The sequence below is a fragment of the Ostrinia nubilalis genome, chromosome 30 (genome assembly GCF_963855985.1).
Source record: "Ostrinia nubilalis chromosome 30, ilOstNubi1.1, whole genome shotgun sequence".
Classification (NCBI taxonomy): domain Eukaryota; kingdom Metazoa; phylum Arthropoda; class Insecta; order Lepidoptera; family Crambidae; genus Ostrinia; species Ostrinia nubilalis.
In genome coordinates, this window is record NC_087117.1 from 5768584 (window position 1) to 5793964 (window position 25381).

Here is a 25381-nt window from a genome sequence, read left to right on the forward strand (position 1 = left end):
CTACTCACTCGGCGGCAGACAGTAGAGGCAGAATATTCTCCTGCGGCGTCCCTCGTGGGTCTCTAAATGTTTCTTGTGCTGCTTCCGCCGCGTGGACACGTGCGGGCAGCAAGGACACGGGATGGCCATGGCTGCTTATGACCAGTGGGGACTGGGACCGCGGTGCTTGGTGTGTGTATGAAGATGGAGGTCTAGCTACATTGGTCACTATAGCAAGACGACCTAACTTGCATTTAGACACTTCGTAGTCCAGAATAAGCTGATACCGCAATCCTTAGCTACTGTATGAAGACAGAGGTCCAGCTACATTTGACACCCTTACCAAAAGTTACCAAGCACCAGCGTACGTAGTGATTTACGTTACCGATAGATGGCGTTGCGTGTAGATTGAATCGCGGTGAGTGTGTTCCGGTTTCCGGGCTGTCTAAACAGCCCGGGATTTTGAGACCACTGGGATCTGGTTTTCTTCAGGTTACCCCCTGGGAAGGTTTTTTTCAGGTTACCATCTGGGGGCTGTTTAAAGGTCTACCTATAGAGAATGTACTTACTTGGAGGCAGACAGTAGAGGCAGAATATTCTCCTGCGGCGTCCCTCGTGGGTCTCTAAATGTTTCTTGTGCTGCTTCTGCCGCGTGGACACGTGCGGGCAGCAAGGACACGGGATGGCCATGTCTGCTTGCGACCAGTGGGAACTGGGACCGCGGTGCTTGGTATGTGTATGAAGATGGAGGTCTAGCTACATTGGTCACTGTAGCAAGACGACCAGTGTAAGCTGAGACCCCAATTCTTAGCTAATGTGTGAAGACAGAGGTCCAGCTACATTGGTCGCTATAGCAAGACGACCAGTGTAAGTTGAAATCCCTGATCCTTAGTAAATGTATGAAGAAAGAGGTCTAGCTACATTGGTCGCTATAGCAAGACGACCAGTGGAAGCTGAGACCGCGGTGCTTGGTGTGTGTGTGAAGATGGAGGTCTAGCTACAGTAGACAAGTCACCTAGTAGAGTCCAGAATAAGCTGACACCTCGATCCTTAGCTACTGTGTGAAGACAGAGGTCTAGCAACATTTAGACACTTCGTAGTCCAGAATAAGCTGATACCGCGCTCTTTTAGAAGCTGTATGATAGCAGAGGTCCAGTTATATTAGTCACCAGTAAGGAAGACCATAAGTTGACATCGCCCTCTTTAGCTACTGTTTGAAGTCAGAGATTTGGATAACCCTTACCAAGCACCAACGTATGTAGTGATTTACGTTACCGATAGATGGCGTTGCGTGTAGATTGAATCGCGGTGTGTTAAAGCAGCGACAGCAATATAATTACGCGCGAGCGATAAGGATGGGTAGCTTGGGGTCATTGGACGAAGTTCTACGTGCTCGGCGACCAGACTATAGACAGCCCGGAAGTTTGAGACTCCACTGGAATCTGGTTTTCTTCAGGTTACCATCTGGGGGCTGTTTAAAGGTCTACCTACAGAGAGTGCACTTACTTGGGGGCAGACAGTAGAGGCAGAATATCTTTCTAGCTATAAACACTAGGTTATGGTCTACACTTATGGTCACCTGTACTACACGTGGCCATAAGTCACAAATTGTTACTCACTCGGAGGCAGACAGTAGAGGCAGAATATTCTCCTGCGGCGTCCCTCGTGGGTCTCTAAATGTTTCTTGTGCTGCTTCCGCCGCGTGGACACGTGCGGGCAGCAAGGACACGGGATGGCCATGTCTTTGGGCACGCAGCCGTGGCGCTCTGCGGCGTGCGTGAGAAGAGTTGACACTACGCGGTAGCCCTGATGAAAGGTGGTATTTTTTATTTATTTATTAATAGGTACAGTTACAGTACATAGAATACTACTTATTTAGTCAAAATACAGCTACATCGTCATCATCATTTCAGCCACAGGACGTCCACTGCTGAACATAGGCCTCCCCCAATGACTTCCACATCGCACGGTTGGTAGCTCTATGAGGTAGTCGGTCCACCTTGTGGGTGGACGTCCTACGCTGCACTTTCCGGTACGTGCGCTTATCAGCCTACCAACCTTAAAACAGTGCTCGCATCTATACGGAAAGTTTTTCCACTTTTGGCCGATAGATGGCGCTTTTTGTAAAAGACAGAAAATAAAGAGATCTTCGGCTAATAGATAGCGTTGTCTACTAAAAACCTTAAAACAGTGCTCGCATCTATACGGGAAGTTCTTTCACTTTTGGCCGATAGATGGAGCTTTTCTATTAAAACAGAAACTAAAGAGATCTTCGACTAATACATGGCGTTGTCTACTAAAAACCTTAAAACAGTGCTTGCATGTATACGGAAAGGTTTTCCACTTTTGGCCGATAGATGGAGCTTTTCTATTAAAACAGAAACTAAAGAGATCTTCGGCTAATAGATGGCGTTGTCTACTAAAAACCTTAAAACAGTGCTCGCATCTATACGGAGTTTTTCCACTTTTGGCCGATAGATGGAACTTTTCTATTAAAACAGAAACTAAAGAGATCTTCGGGCATCAGATGGCGTTGTCTACTACTAACCTTAAAACAGTGCTCGCATCTTAGATACGGAAAGTTTTTCCACTTTTGGCCGATAGATGGCGCTTTTTGTAAAAGACAAAATAAAGTCATTTAGGGAGGCCTATGTCCAGCAGTGGACGTCCTGTGGCTGAAATGATGATGATGATGATGATGAGTAAAAGAGCTTTCAAACTTCGGCCGATGGCGTTTCTTATCTATGTGTGAAATGAAGTCACGTATTTGACCGATAGATGGCGCTATTTTGCGCGACTGCGTCGGGCGGTCATAGTGAGTGTGCGAGCGCGACAGCAATATAATTACGCGCGAGCGATAAGGATGGGTAGCTAGGGGTCATTGGACGAAATTCTATCTGCTCGGCGACCGGACTTTACTAACCTTAAAACAGTGCTCGCATCTGTAGGGAAAGTTCTTCCACTTGGGATTCTTCTTGCGACTGAACACCATGCGGTAGGGCTCCGCCGGAAACCAGTCTGCCGGGTCCAGCTGCATCTCTACCAGCTCGTGGCCTGGGGAAGAGAATGAGGATATTTTATTATATTTGATATTTGACACCAATCTTACTCAATATTATAAACGTGAACGTTAAGGATGTTAGTTACTCTTTCACGCAAAAACTACTGGACGGAATTTTTAATGAAACTTTACAGTATTATTGACATTAACATCGTTATTGAGCTATTGCTACTGTATTCCCCTAAATAACTACCTTCTGTTATGCCTTAATAGTGTCTAGTGGCTTAAAAATGTGATCAATATGTGTGACGTATTTTTTTAAAGTAGCTAATGTCTTGGGATTTTTAGTTCGTTCGTTCGTTCGTTTCAGCCAAATGACGTCCACTGCTGGACAAAGGCCTCCTCCAAGGTTTTCCACAATGCACGGTCCTGCGCTGCCCGCATCCAGGCTCTTCCCGCGACCTTTACCAGATCGTCGGTCCACCTAGTAGGAGGCCTGCCCACGCTACGTCTTCCAGCCCGTGGTCGCCACTCGAGAACTTTTCTGCCCCAACGGCCATCGCACAGTGTTTTTTTTGACCCGAAAAAGTGACATGCTGTTTTTATCACTAATATCCAAAGTTTAACTTATTATTAATGTTAGACTAAAACACCCAGGTGACAAATAGCTATAGATTATTTTAAAAAAAATATTTTAGAAAATTTATTTTGTACTGGGTCAAACTACAATTTTATTATTATTTAAAGAAACGTACACACTAAGCTTATCTTTGCATTGCTGGTAGGTAGGTTGGTGTATGGCGAATATTATTGCACCTACAATTATTTAAAAGTAGTTATAGGAACGACAGTATGATTATTTTTTAAATTTAAGAAATTATTATTTTTCTCTTTTTCTACGCCGAAGTAGAATCTCTGCTTAGGTCAGATACATTTCTTAAAATAAGCTCTATCACCTATAATTTTTCTATATTCTAACTCGGCCGCAATTTCGAGAAAAAGTATTTTTTCCAAAATGTTAGGATTGTTACAAAAAATGACCTTACGTAGTTCCACTTTCTTTAGGGTTCCGTGGCCAAAGGATGCTAATCGGTCCTAATTATGTGTTAAATTTGTCTTAGGTAGGTTATCAGTTAAATTACTATCAGTGCTCAAGAATACTGTTTCTTCATCATCTTTTAAGATATATGAAGACTCTTGATCATCAGGAGTGGTATTTATATTTGCATAATATTAATTATGTCCCGTTAGTATCCTTTGACCACGGAACCCTAAAGAAAGTGGAACTACGTAAGGTCATTTTTTGTGACAATCCTAACATTTTGGAAAAAATACTTTTTCTCGAAATTGCGGCCGAGTTAGAATATAGAAAAATTATAGGTGATAGAGCTTATTTTAAGAAATGTATCTGACCTAAGCAGAGATTCTACTTCGGCTTAGAAAAAGAGAAAAATAATAATTTCTTAAATTTAAAAAATAATCATACTGTCGTTCCTATAACTACTTTTAAATAATTATAGGTGCAATAATATTCGCCATACACCAACCTACCTACCTGCAATGCAAAGAGAAGCTTAGTGTGTACGTTTCTTTAAATAATAATAAAATTGTAGTTTGACCCAGTACAAAATAAATTTTCTAAAATATTTTTTTTAAAATAATCTATAGCTATTTGTCACCTGGGTGTTTTAGTCTAACATTAATAATAAGTTAAACTTTGGATATTAGTGATAAAAACAGAATGTCACTTTTTCGGGTCAAAAAAAACACTGTGCATCGTCTCTACGAGCTATGTGCCCCGCCCACTGCCACTTGGTTTTAGCAATTCTGCGAGCTATGTCGGTCACTTTGGTTCTCCTGCGGATCTCCTCATTTCTGATTCGATCACGCAGGGAAACTCCAAGCATGGCCCGGGATTGGGAATGGGATTTTTAGTAGATGGTATTAAAACTACACAAGTTGCACAACAAGTAAAGAAAACGGACTTATGCCACGTGTAGTGTAGTGTAGGCCACCAAAAAGAAGGCGACTAAGACCCGCGTGTGACAACAGAAGAAAAACAATTCAATGTGAACAAGAGTATATTTTATGATTATTTAAGGCATTGGTTCCCAAAGTGGAGGGCGCGCCCCCCAGGGCAGGCGCAAAGACCTTTAAAGGGGGCGCGTGCCATCTGTGTACTTGAGTATAAAAAACCTGCGACCGCTGAGAGAATACATTCCAGACTGCTCGATACGACCAATAAATAATCTTGACTGGAGGAGGGGGGGCGCGGAATTTATTGTATGGTCGAAAGGGGGCACGTCTCAAGTCTCAAATAAGTTTGGGAACCAATGATATGGGTGCGTTCTGCGGTCAAGTCAAAGTAAACGTAGACCGCATCATATATGAACAACATTATGATGTAATAGTGTAGCAAATAAATAAAATAAAATGGAATAAATCTTCTCAGCACTTGCAATAATGTTTGTTTCGAAGGACTGTTAGGGCTTAAAAGATAAGGAGACATCTAAAGTACCCCTTATGGGCTACCCTTTTTATAATCTTTGACGTTCATAAGTGTCAAAATGCTGATCAAAATTGAACAAATATAGTTCCAAAATACTGAACTGTCCTATCCGTGACATTGACAGTGGGGCGCCACCGTCAATACCGGATCGCTGGTACCGATTTTTGACATGTTGGAAACCATATAGTTGAACGATGGTAGCGCCCCCCTGTCATTGAGTTTGGTGGGACAGTTCAGCGTGGGTCATATACAGGGTGTTTGGCGCATCGTGTGCCAAAATGATTTGGCGGATAGAATGGGTCATTTCCTATATTTTCAGCCCCCATAACACGTTCCATGCCAGGCGGCTACTTTTAAATTAATTTTTTTAGTAATTTCACCAAAATACCCAAATCGCATCATTTAATTTCGATTTAAAAAAAAACTACTAGGCGTAGCCTCAAAGTAAATATTTTGTTTTGACGTGCATTGATGTAGGGTTGCATCAAATCTAAATTTACTGGCAAATATCATCTAGTTTTTTTAAAATTCAGCTTTAAAGTTTTCCGAAAAGTTAAAAATGGACTGAACATTTAAGTTTACATGGCTATAAATTTTTTTTTAAAAGAGATAGCGATCTTCGGATTTTATCAAAACTTCTGTAGTCTATCCCCATTCAAACGGTATACTAATCTTGTTTAAATAATAACAACAACTTCACAAATTCCTTAAATTAGTGCATTGACTCTACTCGGACTGATTTGCGAAATTTGTGTTTATAGCCCCTTTTTATGTGAATAGCACGTAGAACACCTAACAGGTAAAAATTATTTATCTTATGCAATGTAAAAACCTTTTCCCTATCGTTTTTCAATGTGGATTTCTTGAAATTATAGACGATAATAATTATTTTGATCGTTTATTAATTATTACAAATTTTGTTCAAAATGTCCGCCTCGGCTACGTATACTAATTTTGACTGTTGTCGTATGCAACCACATTTCTCTTTTTATTACTACAAAGGCGTTTTCTATTCGTGGATTGGAAGAGATGGCCCTATACAGTGGCCTGCACGTCAATCCGAGTAGAGTCAATGCACTAATTTAAGGAATTTGTGAAGTTGTTGTTATTATTTAAACAAGATTAGTATACCGTTTGAATGGGGATAGACTACAGAAGTTTTGATAAAATCAGAAGATCGCTCTCTTTTTAAAAAAAAATTATAGCCATGTAAACTTAAATGTTCAGTCCATTTTTAACTTTTCGGAAAACTTTAAAGCTGAATTTTAAAAAAACTAGATGATATTTGCCAGTAAATTTAGATTTGATGCAACCCTACATCAATGCACGTCAAAACAAAATATTTACTTTGAGGCTACGCCTAGTAGTTTTTTTTTAAATCGAAATTAAATGATGCGATTTGGGTATTTTGGTGAAATTATTAAAAAAATTAATAGAAAAGTAGCCGCCTGGCATGGAACGTGTTATGGGGGCTGAAAATATAGGAAATGGCCCCTTCTATACGCCAAATCATTTTGGCACACGATGCGCCAAACACCCTGTATATTTTTCATTTGATCCGAATCCTTCAATGTTGCTTTTGAATGGGACATGTTTTTTACAGGTCTTATAGGTTTCAAAACATACCTTCCGGCACTTTAACCTGCGGCGGCGGCGGCGGCGGCGGCATGGAGACCGACGGGCCCGACGCCATGCTCATGGACGAATGGGACGCAGCTAGCAGGCTCGTGAGGATCTTATTGTGGGCCTGCAACGACAATAAACAAGTAATGAATCATCTAGACTAAGAGCTAGTGAACGCTAGACCTACGTCATTTTACAAAAGCTGAATGTTTGTCAGCGTATGCTCCCAATATAGGATATAATGTCGGTGAATTATGAAGTTTGGGTCGTGGTGGCTTTGGGAGCTACCCTAAAAAAACTGTCTGGCAAGGAGTTGGAACTGTCAAAACTGGCTGTTGGGGAAAATACTTCTAATTATTGTCCAAATATTATACCACTCCAGAACCTTGCTGCCCCATCGGCCGTCAGTTCTGCGTACTATGTGCCCTGCCCATTGCCACTTCAGCTTGCTAATCCGTCAGGCTATGTCAGGGCCAATAGTTCGACAGGAGCACAACCTTTCCTCTATTTACCAGTTGGAAATTAAAATTTATATTTGGTCTACACTTCCCATGCTGGCCAGACGTTGGGGGGGCTTCTACACTGGACAAGGCTAATAATATTTTTTTTTTTTTTTTTTTTGTGATAATGATTTCTGCAATCAGTCGCCAGACTATAATCAGATATGTTGAGTGTCATTTTATTGTTAAAGAGCAGCTGGCCTATGCCTAAGCTGTCTTCTTAAATTACGTGGTTTCTTTTTAGCCTTTTAACCACGTTGTCATTCTCCAGCAGTCCATAGGCGAGTGGATTGGGGTGATGAGTAAGACGTTCGATGTGCAGTTTCTTGTATCGCTCTATTTCTGCGGCCACGGTTTCAATGTTCAAGTACTCGTGTATTTCATCATTCCTCGTGAACCACGGGGCATTCGCAATATTCCTCAATATGTTGTTCTGCACCCTTTGCAGGCACGCGATATTACTCTTGCTGGCAACTCCCCACAACTGGATACCATATGTCCATATTGGCTTCAGGATGGAATTGTATATCAGAAGTTTATTGTCCAGGGAGAGAACCGAATTCCTGCCCATCATCCAATATAGATTCCTGAATTTGTGGTTAATTTGGTCTCTTTTAATTTTTATGTGGTCCTTCCAAGTCAGCCGTCTATCCAAATGAAAGCCGAGGTATTTTACACAGTTGGTCTGAGGCAGAACATTCCTTCCCAGGCAGACGGGGGGACAGTCTCCTCTCCTCAAAGTGAAAGTTATGTGGTTGGATTTCTGCGCACTGGCTTGTATACGCCATTTATGAAGCCAATCTGACGTAGCATTCAGCAGTCTCTGAAGCTTTTCACTTGCTGATATAGGGTCTTTGTCTGCAGCCAAGAAAGCAATATCGTCAGCATATGTAGCAACCGTGACATCATCTGAGGTCGGCAGGTCTGATGTATAAATATTATATAAGACCGGTCCAAGCACCGACCCTTGGGGAACACCGGCGTTAATGGGATACAGGGAAGATCTGGCCTCTCCTAGCTTGACCTGGAATAGTCTGTCAGAGAGATAAGATTCCAGGATGTGAAACACTGAGTGTGGTAATCTTTCCTTGATCTTGCAAAGCAATCCCTTGTGCCAGACTCGATCAAAAGCCTGTTGTACATCTAGAAACGCAGCGGAGCAATATTTTTTACTTTCGAAGCTTTGCCTTGCAGAATTGTATACACGATGAACCTGTTCGATGGTCGAATGTGCCTTTCGGAAGCCAAACTGGTGCCCAGGGACAATATCAAACTCACTTAGAAAAATACTGAGTCTTTTCAGAAATATCCTCTCCCATAGCTTTGAGAGAACTGGGGTTAAGCTTATGGGTCGGTATGACGAGCATTCATGTGGCGGTTTGCCGTCCTTATGTATCATCACAATCTCTGAGACCTTCCACAAACTTGGACAACAGGAGGTTCTGAATGTTGCGTTGAACAAGCAGGTCAGAAAGACAATACATTTTCTTGGCAGTTCCTTAAGAATACGCGGGGTAATCAAATCAAAACCAGGTGCCTTTTTAGGATTCAGTAGTTTGATTTCTCGCGCTATTTCCCTCGGCGATGTGGGTTTGATAGGGAGGCATAGTTGGATATCTTGCTTAAGTATGTCATCCAGGTCAGTCTCGTTGCCATCACCTGCATTTGGTTTAAACACTTGAGCAAGGTGAGTGGCAAAAGCCTCTGCTTTGTCTTTGTCGGTTCGCGCCCAGGATGACGAGCACCTTATGGGGTGGGATGATTGTTGGGGTCTGTTTAGGAGTTTAGTGGCCTTCCACAACGAATGCTCCCAACGTGCAGATGGTGACATTAGTTCAAGGGTTCTCCTCACACTATTATTTTTATGTTCTTCCAGCTTTGATTTTAAGTCCTTAATAGCTCTATTGAGCATAAGTTTGTCAGAGGGATGGCGCGACATTTGCCAGACTCGTCTCAGACGCCGCTTCTCGGCTATTCTTTTTTTAATTTCAATAGGCTGCATTGTCATGGAATCTAATGCTTTGTTGGCCAATGGGGTGTTTTTCCATGCTGCTACCTGAATAGCAACCGTGACATGTCTACAGGCTTCCTCAACATCCTCACTTGTTTTTAGTGGAATCTTCAGGTTTATGTGCTCGTTAAGAGATGCACGAAAACCTTCCCAGTCAGTTTTCCCGTTGTGTAATAATGTTGGTCCTTCACGATCTACTACGGTTGTGGACACAGTTAAGATCACTGGGGTATGATCCGATGATCCGTCCAAACTGGACTCTATATCGAGGAAGACATGACTCAACCCTTTAGTCACAAAGAAATCGAGCAGATCTGGTAGCTTTCTTGGGTCAGTGGGCCAGTAAGTTGGTTTTCCGGATGAAAATGGGTAGCAATGGCATCGATCGATACAACTCTTCAGCTGCCTTCCTCTAGCAACAGACAATCTGGAGCCCCAGAAGGTGTGTTTTGCGTTCCAGTCACCACCGGAAATGAATCTATTGCCCAGAGTTGCAAAGTAATTCGAAAACATACTGTCTGTTATGTTATATTTAGGCGGGCAGTAAATCGCCGAGAGGACAATAGGGCCTGCACGGTCTTCCAGTCTGATGGTGGTGGCCTGCAGGTGGTTAGTTGAGTAAGCTTCGAGGAGGCAATGCTTCAGGCTAGACTTAATCACCAGTGCAGACCCAGCATGGGCGCCGCCATCTGGGTGAGGGGTACAGTATATTTGAAATCCTTTCAGACGGAAGGAACTTCTACTAGTAGCGTGCGACTCAGAAATCAGCACTGCATCAAGTTTGTTGGAGATAATTATTGCTTCAAGCTCATTTATGTTAGAAGATAGTCCATTTATATTCCACGTTGCTACCCTAAGTGACGCCATTTCTTATTTTGTAAGCTTAGGGATGATGGCAGTGAGGAGACTAAGCAATGTGCTAATTTGTTGGAGGAGGAGGTCTATCTTCTCAGATTGCTTGATTAGTATCTGTTCTACTGTGGTAGTTTGTTGACTGTGATTGATAACACTTGTTGTATTCTGTTGGCTGTGATTATTGTCACTTAATTCCTTTGGCACTTCATGATGTGTAGATTTTTTAAGGATTCCCGCATAAGTCTCGTTATCTGATTTGTTTGACGAGGTTTTTGGCAATGGTGCATGGTCTACTGTAGTTCTTGAGTCAGTTTTAGTGTCAATGTGAGTCACGGCGTTTGTCTGTCTTTGGTGACCGCCTCGTTTGGTTTTTCTGGCTAGAATTTCTTTATAGACCTGGCAGCCCTTGTAGTTAGCTGGGTGATCACTAGAACACAGGGCACATTTTGCTGGCGAGTTCCTATCTTTTTTGGAGCAGTCAGATGTTTTGTGCCCCTCTCCGCATTTGACGCAACGATACGGTCTCATGCAGTTGTTTTTGGAGTGGCCATACTGTTGACATCGTTGGCACTGGACAATAGATTTAGACTTACGAGGGTCTTCTATTTTAACTCGTTGTTGGAAGATATATTGGATGTCTTTGATGGCTTTATTGTTGACATTGGGCTCCAGGTTCACGAAGAATGTGTACGAGGGTAGCTTGTCGGCACCAAATCGTGCGTTAATAATCTCGCCACGAACCTTGTTCCCCGTCTTTTCTATTTCTTCTACTATTGCGTCGTGAGGTGTCGTATGGTGTAGATTTTTGATGACAATTCGATAGGGTTTAGTGTCCTTTCTAGTAAAGGTGTGTCCTATTAGTCCTTTCTGCCTGACTAAGTCAATCACTTTTTTGTAATTATCAGCTGAGTTCACCATCAGGCGCAGTAGATTTTTATTCACAATTTTGAATTTAAATTCTGTGGTGGGGATTACTGATTCAATCAGCTTTTTGAGCTCATTGACATTCTCGATTCCATATAAGACAATGGGTGGTGGTTTATTGGGTCGATTAGCACTATAAGTTGTATCTTCTTGATCAAGCGGTAGACCAGTGAATTTATTTCCCGTCGGTGTGGGTGAGGGCAAAGGCGGTGAGTCGTCACGTATTTTTCGCTTTTTATTTGTCGGCACACGTTGCCATTCCGGAGGATGCTGGTTCTGTTCCCCAGGATTAGTGGAGAAGGTGCTAATAATATTTAACTTATGTTTGAATGTGTGTTACCTGTGATGACTAATTATGGCTCGGAAACGTGGCCTCTCACTATAGGCCTTATACAGAAGCTCAAAGTTGCACAGCGTGCTATGGAGAGGGCTATGCTCGGTGTTTCTTTACGAGATCGAATCAGAAACGAGGAGATCCGTAAACGAACTAAAGTCGCTGACATAGCCCGACGGATTAGCAAGCTGAAGTGGCAATGGGCAGGGCACATATGACGCAGAACTGACGGCCGATGGGGCAGCAAGGTTCTGGAATGAAGGCCGCGTACCGGAAAACGCAGCGTGGGACTTCCACCCACAAGGTGGACCGACGACCTGATAAAGGTAGCAGGAAGGCGCTAGATGCAGGCCGCTACCAACCGTGCGATGTGGAAGTCATTGGGGGAGGCCTATGTTCAGCAGTGGACGTCCTGTTGCTGAAATGATGATGATGATGATATGTTTGAAAATAATTATGTATTTTACTCTATAAACTTACTTGTAACAAGGCCGTATTCTGCAAAAGGGCGCTCGCATCAAACATAGGGCCCTTCGGTTTCCTCTTGTACCCTTTCGGAGGCCCTCTCTTCTTAGCCACCTCTCCGTTCTTCTTATACCTGACCACTTCTCCCGATTCATTCTTACTTGGTGTCGTCACCGGAGTAATAGTCAATTTCGCTGGCAAAGAATACCTCGAGTGGAGATTCTTGACGATACTGTTGGAATTTTTGATTGCAGTGTTCGTTAGAGATAATGGATTGGCTAAGTTTAAGGGATTGTTGACGAACTTTGGCAGCGTAGACGTTTGTGTGGAAGGGAATATGGATAAGGACTTTGGGGTGTTGAAAGCTGGGATTTGGTAAACTTGTAAGTCGAAGGATGAGTTGCTGAAGGCTTTGTGACGTTTGGCAGCTGGTTCTTCATCGCTGGACTCTGATTGTGTTGTGTTGCTGAGAGGGTCGTTCTCTGCGTTTGCGAAGGGGTCAGAATGTTCGGCTTCTTGAACGCAAAACATCTGGAAAGTAAACATAGGTAATCTTTATTATTGACGAAACTGAGTTTATTTTTGACTCAGATACAGAGCAAAAGTTGATCTTCTTCTTGTCGTGTCGACAACAAACCTACACAGCGTCGGCCCAAAACTCCGCCACAAGAATGGCGTTGTCAGTAGCCTTCATTAAATCTTCCTGCGTGCAGTTGTTTGTAAGCAAAAGTTGATATTTGCATTGGATACAGGTGAAAGTTGATTTTGACCTTAGATTTATGGGGAAAATAATCAAATCAACATTGATTGAGAATTTGAGACATCTCAATCAATCATTTGATCAGAAGATCAAGAATGAATTAATTTTCTATCAGCACCATTTGATTTAGTATCTATCAACGCACAGCCCAAACCACTGGACAGATCGGGCTGAAATTTGGCTTGCATGACAATGTGTGCATGTTATGACGTAGGCATCCGCTAAGAAAAGCATTATTTTTGTTTATTGTTGTAGATTCTGTATTTCTGTCCATTGGTGGTTAAAAAAGTTTTAAAATACATACAACATTAAATAAAACCTCAAATTCAAGTTATGTTTGTAACTGAAAAGAGTTCTGAGTCTGACTTCTTCTGCAACACACCTATGCTTAGAATAATGATGTTCTGTTTCTTTCATCTTCCTTTTGTTAATGGCGATGAAAGATTATACATAGTAATTAATAAAGTAACTACTGTCTAAAATATAAATATTCATCCCCTTAGAAGTAGAATTATTTTCTTTACCAATATAAGTGTGCCACTAGAGCAAACTTATTTATTTTAACCTGTTAAAATGATTTAATTTAATATGAACATTATGTACCTACTATTTATGAATGAATAAGGAAAAAATACTCCCACCCAATCCAGCATGGAGCTAGAATGAGACAGGTGCGTGAGAAAGAGAGAGATAGATAAATATAGTACTATGTATTATTTGTTTACAATACTACAAATACTATGAGTGTAAAAATACCACTATACCACATGGTACTTAATTAAATAATTTGCTTTGCAATGGCGTACAATGCATTATATTTTATGCATATTTCAGCGCAAAATCCATAAAGATTGACAGATTTTACCAATAATCTGTAGTTCCATTGATATTTCGATAAAATAGACATGGAATTTTCGATAAAATCCTCCTTCCTTTACTACGGAAATACAGGCCGCTGAACCGAAATGCCGTACCACAAAAAAACAAATAATACTTACCATTCGATATTCAAATTTTAAAACCCAGTGATAAAAACACGAGACACGATCGAAAATTATCACAAAAACACATGAATATCGACAAAATGGCGTTTTAAATACGTAAAACAGTGAAACAATAAGGCCGATCTCATGAAATAACTGCACATGCCACTAAACTCCGCTTACAATGAAATTGATCTAATTATGACACAGAATTAACCATAGTTATGAATGAATAACTAACCTTTTTGGCTTTATACACACGTATTTTCACTTAAAACACTCGATTTTGAAGCATTTAAACTGTCTCGTGGAAGATTCTATTGTTTGGAATTTAAAATAAATCGAAACTCCGAATAAAAGGTTATGCTTGGTTTAATAATAACAAGTTGTACCATTTCCCATCACACCATTCAAAGTGAAGCGGTACATTGGTACGCATTTAATCGTGTCCTATTATAGTTTAAAAACCAAATAATTTTCTGTCTTATGGACTTAAAAACAAGACTCAAAATCGTGACTGATTATTAGGTAGCACAGGAGCGTTTTTCGTAGATTAAGCGCATCGTCCGTAGCGTCATCTATTGTTTGACATATATTTCGGTGTTGCAAGTGCAAAAAATATATTACCACTAAATATTTTTATGGTAATATGGTATTATTTAAATTAGCTAACCCAGACGTTAAATTATTTCAATTAACCATAATTAAGTTTTCATTTGCGAAAAACTATTTGATTAGAGTATAGAAATTACCACGTAACATTTAAGATTTTGGCATACATCATTTTCATTTATGGTAATGAAAATGCCTTTAACATATTAATGAAACGATATTTTTTGCCTTTTTTCTGCTTAAGTTCACAGTAATTTCTTTCTTTGAGCTAATAATGTAACGAGTAAATAAATATCAAACTGGGACGTTCTTTGTTGTTTTTCCATCTTTTTTGGGAAATATTTTTTCTCCAATACGTCATTGTTGCCAGTAGCAAAAAATATTAACTACCACGTAGTACTAACTATAGACACTAGATGTCGCTAAAACGTATTTTAAAGACATACTGGAAACAAGTAGCAAACTGATACTGTTTAAAATTTTTGTTATAACTAAAAGTGTAAGTGTAATTATTATAATGCTTCAACATCAAAGAGCTCTTTTTTTTGTTGGCATATTATATCCGCTTTAAATACGAATAAAAATAAAATGAATAGGTTGTCTCGAAGATATTGCTCTGTATTGTTAAGACCGCCTATATTGGGTCGTCTTTTCTATGTTTCTTGTGTGATTTGTAATAAGTATCATACGATTTATTATTCTGTTTGTGCTGTTTACAAAGATTTAAATTACTGTGAGTACCTAAGTGAAAAGGGAGTTTTGTTTGTAAAATATGTATTCCAATTGTGTGTCGTTTAGGTTATACTCGTATTATGTTAAAAACAAACAAAAAAGTTCGATCGATAACCATTTTTATTCGAAAACTTAATCTAAAAATCCAACATCGTTTACAAAGGTTTTTTTTCAAAAAAAAAAAGGAAATAAATTACTAACGACTAGATGACAACGCTGTACACGGACCAAGCTCGGAAAATGAGTCATTATTATAATAAAAAAGAAATTATCACATACAACTTGGTCTCCGAAAATTTGGCGTATATTCGAGACATGCGGAAACATTTTTATTACTGGCAATTCTGATGGATTTTTTGATTATACGCCAAAGTTTCGTTCTTACACAATATTTACAGGTCTAACTTATTTAAGATTTGGCTTGGAACATTGTTGTGGTATTGCTTTTTAAACTGCTTGCACTGTTTTGGTATAAAAAGTGTGGTTAATGCTTATTAGAGCGACAGAGATAGCTGTTGATCTGTTCTCTACCTAATCATCCATCACATTCTTTCATACGAGATTCAGCAGCTATCTCTGTCGCCCTTTGGGTTTGCCGTCTTAACAATAAAAATAAATATGTTACTAAATAAATGTAAAGATATTCTAAATTATTTATCTATATTATTTAGATATCGGTCTTGCAGACGCATTTTTACAGTTCTTGTATTAGTAATACATCGTAGGGCGAATCACTCCAAGTATCCACAAATAAATACCTGCTCTTTCAGGCGGTGTTAAAGTGCATTTCAGTTTTGCATGGGACACTGACCAGTTAACAATTAAAATAATTCCCACGAGCAAGGGAAAATGAACCGTATCACCACCTTTAACAGAGTAGAATACATTTTGACAATGGAGTGTGCCTAATAATACAAAGAAATGTAAAAATCATTCTTATTTTAACTTGTAATCGTATAAATTAGCAAATAAACTAATATTACGCAAACTGGCTGCAAAGGTTTGGTATAAAAAACAAATGTTGGTAATCAAAATGTGAAGAAAAATCTGTTAATATTAATTTCACACACGGTCATCGTTGTGTGAAAAATTAGTAAAAGAATGAAACTTACAAATTAAATCATTAGCAAGAAAAGTCAGGAATTATAAAAGAGTATTTATTTGGCCGCCATTAATGATATGCTTCAAGTGTTGCCATAAGAAAGAAAGTTGAGCAAGGCAGGAATGATCAAAAAGGTTATAATGTGGATTAAAAAATAACGTTTTTTAACGTCGATTGCGCCTTTACATTATTGTTTAATCCTGTCTACTAATAAGAACAAATAATCCAATAAAGCCTTGATATTAAAGCTATTGAATAGGATATTGTCATATCGCGAAATGATTTCAGACGATCTTCCAGCGCGATCGATACTGATAATTTAACACAGCAAAGTAGCTTAAGATATACGAGCACATTTCGTTAAATATCCAATCGAAATAGGCGGAGTATCGATAGAAATCATTTTAGGAACTCCCTTCCAATATAAAAGCTTATGAAGTGATAGATTTAATGAAAAAAATCTTAATTTTGTGCCATATAAAGTAGTCATCTTGTAAGTTTTTAGATAATTTAAGAATATTTCTTTTATAAACGATGCCAGATTCTATCACTTCATAGCTCCAAAATCCCTTATGGTAACATTAAAAAAGTAAATATGATATGATTTTAAATTATTAAATGCATTAAAACTATCACCGATCGTTCATGGACGTACAGATATCGTTTGCAGCCTAAAACCTAGATTAAAACCTAGACAAAATTACAAGTCTATCTGCCTGGCCCTAGAGCGAATATTTAGTCGTTTCAGGTCATTTGTCCTTAAATTCGAGTCAACGTTGGCATATTAACGAAACGTCAAAAGCGTTCTGTGTTGCCATTATCTAAAATGGGAAAATAACCAAAAACTTCCAAATGTTGCTTTGCTAAATTTTAATAACGAGGAGTCCTATCTCTTAAACTATACCTAGCATAACTACCAGATATATACATACGTAGTAACATAGCCTCGATTCATACATAACTCTCATAATAATTTACACCGTCTAAGAGATATATCAAAAGTGGCGCCACCGTCTACGCTGCAAAACATACGTAGTTCGAAATTTCGCCACCACGAACCGATTTTCGATGAATTCCCATGACTTCTACAGTCATGGTTTATACGTCCGATACATAGATTTATAGAACTATTAGACACGAGAAATAAATACAGTTTAAATGTCAATAATGATTTAGTTATCCCGCTAACTAATATAAGTTAGTGTAATTTAATAAGATACGTAAATAATCCGTTTTTGGCGTCGATTTTTATCAATAACACTTAACAAATTGCTCTCGCGACGACGTCTAACACAATAAAAACTTTTTAGCCGCCATCGCGAGAGCAAAGTCCACGGCCCCGGGCCGTAAGTCAAGAAACATGCCGCTAAATCCCAAACAATCATCACAATCATCGAACCTAATTATATATTAAATTATTAAATATATTACGAATTTCCAATATGTTATTTTTGTCATAATATTTCATGTCAATTCTTTGTAATACGGTCATGACATAGAGAATAAAGTGTCAGTTTTTGGCGTTGTCACACATCAAGATTTGTACGTGCGAATGACATCTTTTATCGGGGCTCGGCACAGAGGACATTGGCCGCCGCCTTTGCCCCGCCATTGCTGGACCGCGCATCGGTAGCACATGCACATATGACCGCACATGTATAACACACTATCTATGGGATTTTCATAACAGATTGTGCATTCTGTGCCGGTGAGGTTTGCGCCCTCTCCTATAACTGAGTAAATGGGCTGGTGGATTTGTCTGCTAGTGGAGGGGCCGTTGGTTATTCTCTCTGCCAGTCTTAGGGGTTCCCCGTGGCCGTTGGGGAGTTGTGCTTGCTCATTGGAGCTGTTTTGGCTGGAGCACTGTGCGTCGGATCTTGGCCTGGGCTGCTGATACGACGGCTGCGGGCAGGGCGCGCAAGATGACGGCTGAGTGGAGATGGGTTGGAGACCAGCTAAGCACAGCTGTGACGATGCTTGGATGGGCTGGAAAGATGGAGAAAACTGGTTAGTCTTTAAGGTAAACTGGGAAAGTTTTATTTTTTTAGTCAGGGTAAAGTAATTTGCTAGTTTAGTTACTACATATTGTTTCACGATGGCTTGTTAAATACAAAAGATACTATCAATTTTGAGATTATACAGTATACAGGGTGACTTGTAATGAGTGAACATTAAACATCCTTGTAAAAGTAGGTACAGGTCACTTTCAACCAATTTAGTAATGACATTTACATAATATGCCTAAGCAAAAGTCAACCATTTATGAGATATTTTGGTTTTAATTTAGTATGGAAAAATCATAGACCTAACTTTTGAAAAAGTGATTAAAAATCGCCAGAAACTCACCTCAATATAATGCGCACTGGCGAGCGTCAGCCCCTGCTGATGATTGGCCACATTCTGCGCCCCATTCTGCGGGGGCAGGCTAACCACCAGCACGGTGCCCCCTCCCCCCGTCGCTATGGGTGCCGCAGACCCCGCTATCACCCTCAACTGCTGCGGAGGCGTCTGTGCCTGCATCGCTTGCGAACTCAGCATCCTAACTTTCTGCGTAGCCCCGTATATGTCTACAAAAGCCCACAATCTCAAAGTATGGTCTACGTGCATAACTGTTATAGGCGTAGACCCATTCCGGCTGACTCGGACTTCGCCATCCACGGTCAAGGTCACGGCTAACTCGTCGCCTCTGCGCAGACCGTTGGCCGCGTCCCGTCGTACCACCCAGTATTCTGGACGATCGAGTAACAATTCAGCATCGTCAGGCAAATCGCAAGGCCTTAACGTGGCCGGATCGCACGAGGTTAACCCAATAGCTAAACTGCCAGCGTAGGCAGACTCCGTTGCTAGTATCTGGACGACGATAGTCTGCCCTGGGCGCATCGGTCGCGCTGTGAAGACGTATCCTTGGCAGAATTCCGCCTCTGTTCTCGCTGCGACCCCTCTGTCGTTTACCATCTGGACGTTTCGACCTTTCGTTCTGTGCAAGCTAAGTGGCACTAGTGGATTCGCGTATCTAGGAGGAGGAAGCGCCTCTTCGACTGACAAGGATCTCATGCTGCCTACAAGTCTATCTTCTTCCAACGGGCTCTGATTCTGTCTTCTAACTTGATTCGGGGCTCTTGGATCAGCGAACTGTACTGCTGTGCAGTTTCCATATACATCTACAAGCGCCCACAAAGGGCTTCTAGTGTCAACCCCCGAGAAAAATAGGCCTTTGTCTTCTCCGTTGATGCCGAAGTGGACATCGCCAGCGGAGTTCACGTAATAGTGAAGAATGTTGTCCTTTTCGCAGAACCTTTCGCCTAGAGCTTTGGCCCAGTTCCCGGGTTTATTTGTGAGGTCAGGGCACGCGTATTTGGGTAACAAATGCGTGAGGGTCGCCGGATCGTGGCTGGTGAAGCCGAAACGGATGACGCCGCTCCAACTGTTTGATATCTCGACGAAACGGATGCAGACCTGGAAAGAGAGGAGACAGAATATTAGGGAAGTAATCAAATGAATATGAACTTAAATATCCGCGAACAAAGTTTTTAATAATTTAGTCTCAGAAAATTGTTGTATAATGTTTCTCTTTACAGTTTTACACACACCTGCCATCTTAACTGATCTAGTCGAACGAAGTAAAAAAAATTGTAGCCTAACTTATGGTTGAAACCTTCAATTAATTTGAAATGCAAGAAATAACTGCATAACTAGCTGGTTAATTCAATCAATCAATTAAAAGGCGTTTCCCCCATCAATTTGGTAAGGCAATACAACTTTTCCACTCAATTGTCAATTGTTATTTTATCAATCAGTTGTTATTTTATCAATGTCAAAGCAAGCAAAAACTTTCACATTAATAATGCTACAAGAATGAATACAATACCAACCTTTTCATTAACCCTCACAGGCCTGGCACTAAACGCGACTCCTTTACAGAACGACTCCACTCGCCTCGCGATGGAGCCATCCCTGGAAATCCTGACGTTTTCCCCGTGGACACTATGGAAGCCCAGCGGTGGGAGGTTGTTGGGGGTCCCGCCCGTGCAGGAGGTGCGAGGCGCTGTAACAATAGAGAAGAACGTGAATACTTGTCTATGGTGCGGGAGTACCATTGAATAGGGTATTAAATTTGATACTACCAATCAATTGACGTACTTTTAAAAACTTCAAATGCATTTTCAACACGCATGTGTTTCACTTGTTGGTTGTCCAAATAAATAAAACTGTCAAAACTATATTAATAGATTTTGTAGGGCAATACAAGCCGATCTCGTCACTATTTTGCAAAATCAATTGACTAACTTTTTAATCAATATAAGATTTTAAACTATCGCGTTCCATTTCAACTAAAATAGAAACATGGGTCTCTCTAATTTAAATAATTAAAAAGCAACCATAAATCTTTTTTTTTTTAAGTTTTTAAGACCAGAATGAAGTGTGTTTTTAAAAAAGGTGTGCTTTAGGATTTAAAGTATGTATTTAATTTATTGATCAAGTTATTTATTTAACTGCAGGGACACCAAATATTTGACATCTTTCAAATTCTCCCTAAAAGCATATTACAGTAAAATTCAAGAACAGTCATTCATTGTGGTCTCCCCTTCGACCAACCCCCAAGATGGCCACCTGCGTGGCAGATGCTTTGAACTAACGCAGCTTGCGCGTACGCATGCCAGCAAATTCTCGCTTTATTCCCAACAAGTTAAGGTTTAAATTCCTATTAGTAAGTGACAAGTTAAAAGTAACATACAGCTGTGAAACCCAATTAAATTACGTCTTACACGTTTATGTACTAGAAGTAAACGAAATGTCAAATGCAATGTTTGCTATTATGTTAGCAAAAGGAAATTTTAAATTACAAAGAAAGTATGACCTTTTCTATAATGACAATACGAAAGCAGGTGTAGAGAAATTGACATTTGTTTTTGTGGCCAGTTAATTTACTAAAAAAGAAAATTAAATTGTAAAATGCTAGTGGGTCTAGACAAAGTGCAAATTATAATCGCAAACCAGTCGAAAAGTGGTCGAAAAAGCCCCTTTTTTGTATAGAGTTTTGACGGATTCGATTTTCGATTCGATCAAAAAGTGCGTTTTGTCTAGGGGGGGTAGGTGACATTTATTTTTAGAAATGTACTACATATTTGCTACTCTGAATATTGGTAGTATTGTAAAGGTTATAGTTATTGTTACGTTGGTATCACTACTATAAACTGTCACTCTTTCGTTGATTATTTTTCCATCAAAATACATTGTTGTATTTTATTTGTATATTTTTTATCTTTACCAAAGTAATTATAATTTAAAAAATAGCCCAGAAGAGTTACAGGGTAGTTATTATGTATATTTTCCTTTCTTCTTAACATCTTTCCAGATTTCTTTTCCTAAAACATCGTAAAAGTCTATTATGCTTATCCACGAATGCTATTAATCTTCAAAAAGCTTTTAAAAGCTCAGCTTTATATCGACTTTCACGCTAAGAGTCGATTTAGCAATTTATTGCCCATTGAAATAACTCGAAATGCGTGAAAAAATGTAGAATAGCACCATTTTTTTAGCAAAGATTTTTAACTTGATTTTTAAAAATGTAAGTAACACCACAGTATAATAATATACTGGTAATACTGATTTACAGATATAATACAGATTTTCAGTCACTTAAATTATAGATGACGGATTTTCTCTCAGGCAAGTTCTACCCTGGGTTGCATTATCTTACTCAGTATAACAAACGTCAAGTCTGTCAAACTCCATACAGATTTTATTTATGGTTAAAGTGGTGCGACTGAATTTTAAAGAACATTTTTTTTTATCCACAGCGAGGAAGCTCTTGGCCTGTATCTCACCTGATGGTAAGTGATGATCGGGCCGAAGGTGGAAGCATTTTTTTTCTTCATTTTAGTCCCTCAAAGAAGCATTTTAAGAGCCATACAAAATCAACCCCATTTTTAAATAACTGTCACCCCAACCGTGACAGCTAGCACGTGCTTCCGCTTTAGTTAAACTTAAACGCGGAAGTAGACGCCATTATGTTGAGTTGGCGGCAAATTGTGCTCAAATAGTGAAGTGCCGAGGCTGAGTAATTGATCGTTTAATGCTAAATTAAGAAAAAAAGAAAAAATATTTATATTAGAGCTCTTGGCCTGCATCTCGCCTGGTGGAAACTGATGATCAGGCCGAAGATGGAAGCGAGCTTCACTCGGAATCCTCAACCATAGATGAACTGGCTATCTTACCTTCCAAATACATGCTGTTAATATTGTTGTTATAGCGATAATTATATTCAGGTAAATAAATGAACGATCAAAGGGTAATGCTTTAAAAAAATTTATTAATAATGACATATTTTAACATAAAAGAACATAGTACTTATCTATTTATAAGCTGCGATTACAGTTAATTCATCACCGATAAACGTTGACATGTTACTGATTTAATCAACGAGATTTAACGAGTTACAGGCAAAAATCATAAATATCATTGTAATTCAACATACTATCCATTTATCTTATCCTTTACATAATTATCGTACATAACATCTAATAACCATAGGGGCACGTACTTAAAGCCAGGTGGTCCATAGAGTAGAAAAAAATATGAGGGTGGCCGCCATTTTGGTCTGAGAGGGATGTCATATCCGCCGGAAGAAGAAATCGATTGATCGACTTTTTATTTTGGATTTCACCATTTTTGGGGTTCGGAAATTTAATATCGTAAATCGGAAGCCGTAAAAAAGGTTTAACGATATTAGCGAATGTTTCGAAGGTTTGCGAATTGAAATTGTAAAATTGGGCAAGCGTGAGAATTTATTGTTTCGGGTTTTCGTTCTTTTTATTCCGTAAAAGCGCATTTTAAAAGTCTACTTGCAAAAAAAGTGTTAGTTTTTTATTTTATTGCGATTCTTTCGGTTAAGTTTACGCCAAAAATGTTAACGTAACACGTGTCCAATGGTTTATTTGGCAAGATATTTGCTTTTAGGGCATCTGGTCAGATAGCCGATTATTGATAACGCAGAGAAATGGAAAAATGTAATGTTTGGATAGTCTCCTCTGTCTGAAGTGTTGAACTGATAAGGATTTACGCGAAAACCGTTGGATTCGAATATTATCTGTAGCTTAGCAAAAAATATTTCGTTTCATTTATAGTCATGATTAAAAATCCATCTTTGAGTTTGATTTTAGTTAACATAGCTGACCCGGCGAATGTATAGGCTATACATGTTGATTAGAAATAATGAAGGATTCTAATAGTGAAAGAATTTATCAAATCGGTCCAGTAGTTTAGCCTATCCGATACAAACAATCAAATCTTTCCTCTTTATAATATTAGTGTAGAAAAATCAGCAAAATAGCCATAATCCTATTGTTTAAAACTTAACAAAAGACTGAAACATTCGATTTTAAAATCCTTGTTCCATAAACAAAAGACAGCGCGTTGTCTCATTGGTCGACGGGCAGCCAATCACGCGTCTCGCCGCAGGAGATGCGCCCCGATGCGCTTACGCGTCCTGTTACTAAGGAAATCTGATAATTACCGTCGGTAGTCAGTGGTTTGTGTAAATGTTACTATAGGGTTATTTTTTCCGGTCCCACTAGAGGGGTGCGGTTTGATGACCCTTTCACTTGCTGTAGTGGACGTGTTACGTTGATTTAAATCAGTATTGTTACGTAAAAACATCCTATTCATTACTTTACCTGTCTTTATTCTTTAAATGATGCTGTTACCTTGAATTATTTGACTAGGATTAACAACAGTGAAAAGTCAATTGAGATACTTATTGCATCACGCGTAATTTTGACCGGAAGTCAACATACAACTTTAAATTAAATTCAACTTAAAAATACAATGCTGTAGTGTTTGCACTGTCGAAATGACAATTGTAATGAAAAACAAATTGTTTTTAGTATAACATCTGTTGAATACACCAAGGCAACAAAACCACACAGCCTACTCCGTTGTCTATGTATATGCGCGCGCGTCGAAATGTCACTCTTTACGTCACAGCATCTTCCTGGTGCAACACCTAGTCTAACTTTAGCTCTTTGACGTCAAATCTGATCTAGATACTAGGCAAGTTCTTTTATTGTGATTAAAATACTATTATGAAATCGCAGGCACCATGAGTATAGTTCTAAAGGGATATTGTTGAAGTAATAGTATTTTTAGAATTCGTAGCAAATTAAAATAAATATTAATTTGAAATAATACAAATTACAAACATATTTTAGAGAAGAAAATAGCGGAGTCTACCTAATCATTTGAATAAAAAAATAAAAAAATATTAGAAGATTGACACAAAATAAGTTATGACTTTAAAAAAAAGGATCTCAATTGACTAAGTCAATTTTCAAACTTTCGGGACTTGATTTAGATTATTTTAATCATAAATAGCTGCATTTCAAGATTTAAGCTAACCAAAAGTTTTAACAAATATCCACTATTACAATGCTACGTTTTTTGACAAAAGTATCCACTTAAAAAGTAAAAATTGCGGCATTCTATGTACTTTTAATAGGTGCTATGTTGCAACAAAATGTAGGTATAGGTGCCAGAGCGTGGGCAGGCCTCCCACTAGGTGGACCGACGATCTGGTGAAGGTAGCGGGAAAAGACTGGATGCGGGCAGCGTAGGACCCGTCGTCATGGATACCCTTGGAGGAGGCCTTTGTCTAGCAGTGGACGTCATTTGGCTGACGAACGAACGAACGATGTTGCAACAAAATGGATTCTCAATATTCTCAAGTACCGACCGTTCAATTACACGAAATACATTGGGAATGTTAACATTTATTGTTGGTGTTTAATCACCAAACAAAACGCTTGCAGTGACGCAATCTCATACGAGTTGCGAAATCGTGACGCCATTTGCCTTAAGAGAATCATTTGACACACTTGTTGCACTTAGTTTTAAGTTACTTCCATTAGGCTTTTGTAATGATTTGCTAAAGTTAATAAAAGCAAGGCTCTACTTTTTTTCCTTTGCCTTTGCCAGTGTCAAGAAAAAGGTTTA

At 39.3% G+C, this 25381-nt stretch overlaps 2 protein-coding genes across 2 annotated transcripts in view; both read right to left on the minus strand.

Annotated features, from left to right (window-relative positions):
- Nucleotides 1–1590: 1590 nt before the first annotated feature.
- Nucleotides 1591–14337, minus strand: LOC135085944 (uncharacterized). The gene is made up of 5 exons (XM_063980727.1): nt 14186–14337; nt 12217–12732; nt 7116–7236; nt 2903–3033; nt 1591–1785 (listed from the first exon to the last, which is right to left on the minus strand). The coding sequence occupies exons 2-5, from the start codon at nt 12730–12732 to the stop codon at nt 1591–1593; spliced, it is 963 nt and encodes a 320-aa protein (XP_063836797.1). The 5' UTR covers nt 14186–14337.
- A 1053-nt stretch (nt 14338–15390) lies between these two features.
- LOC135086101 (protein neuralized) overlaps nt 15391–25381 on the minus strand; it is a 31887-nt gene continuing 21896 nt past the window's right edge. Inside the window, exons 2-4 of the mRNA XM_063980873.1 lie at nt 20263–20435; nt 18737–19846; nt 15391–18376 (exon numbers count right to left, since the gene is read on the minus strand). Of these exons, the coding sequence (XP_063836943.1) occupies nt 17924–18376; nt 18737–19846; nt 20263–20435 (1736 nt within the window). The 3' untranslated portion in view covers nt 15391–17923. The remainder of the gene's footprint in view (nt 18377–18736; nt 19847–20262; nt 20436–25381) is intronic.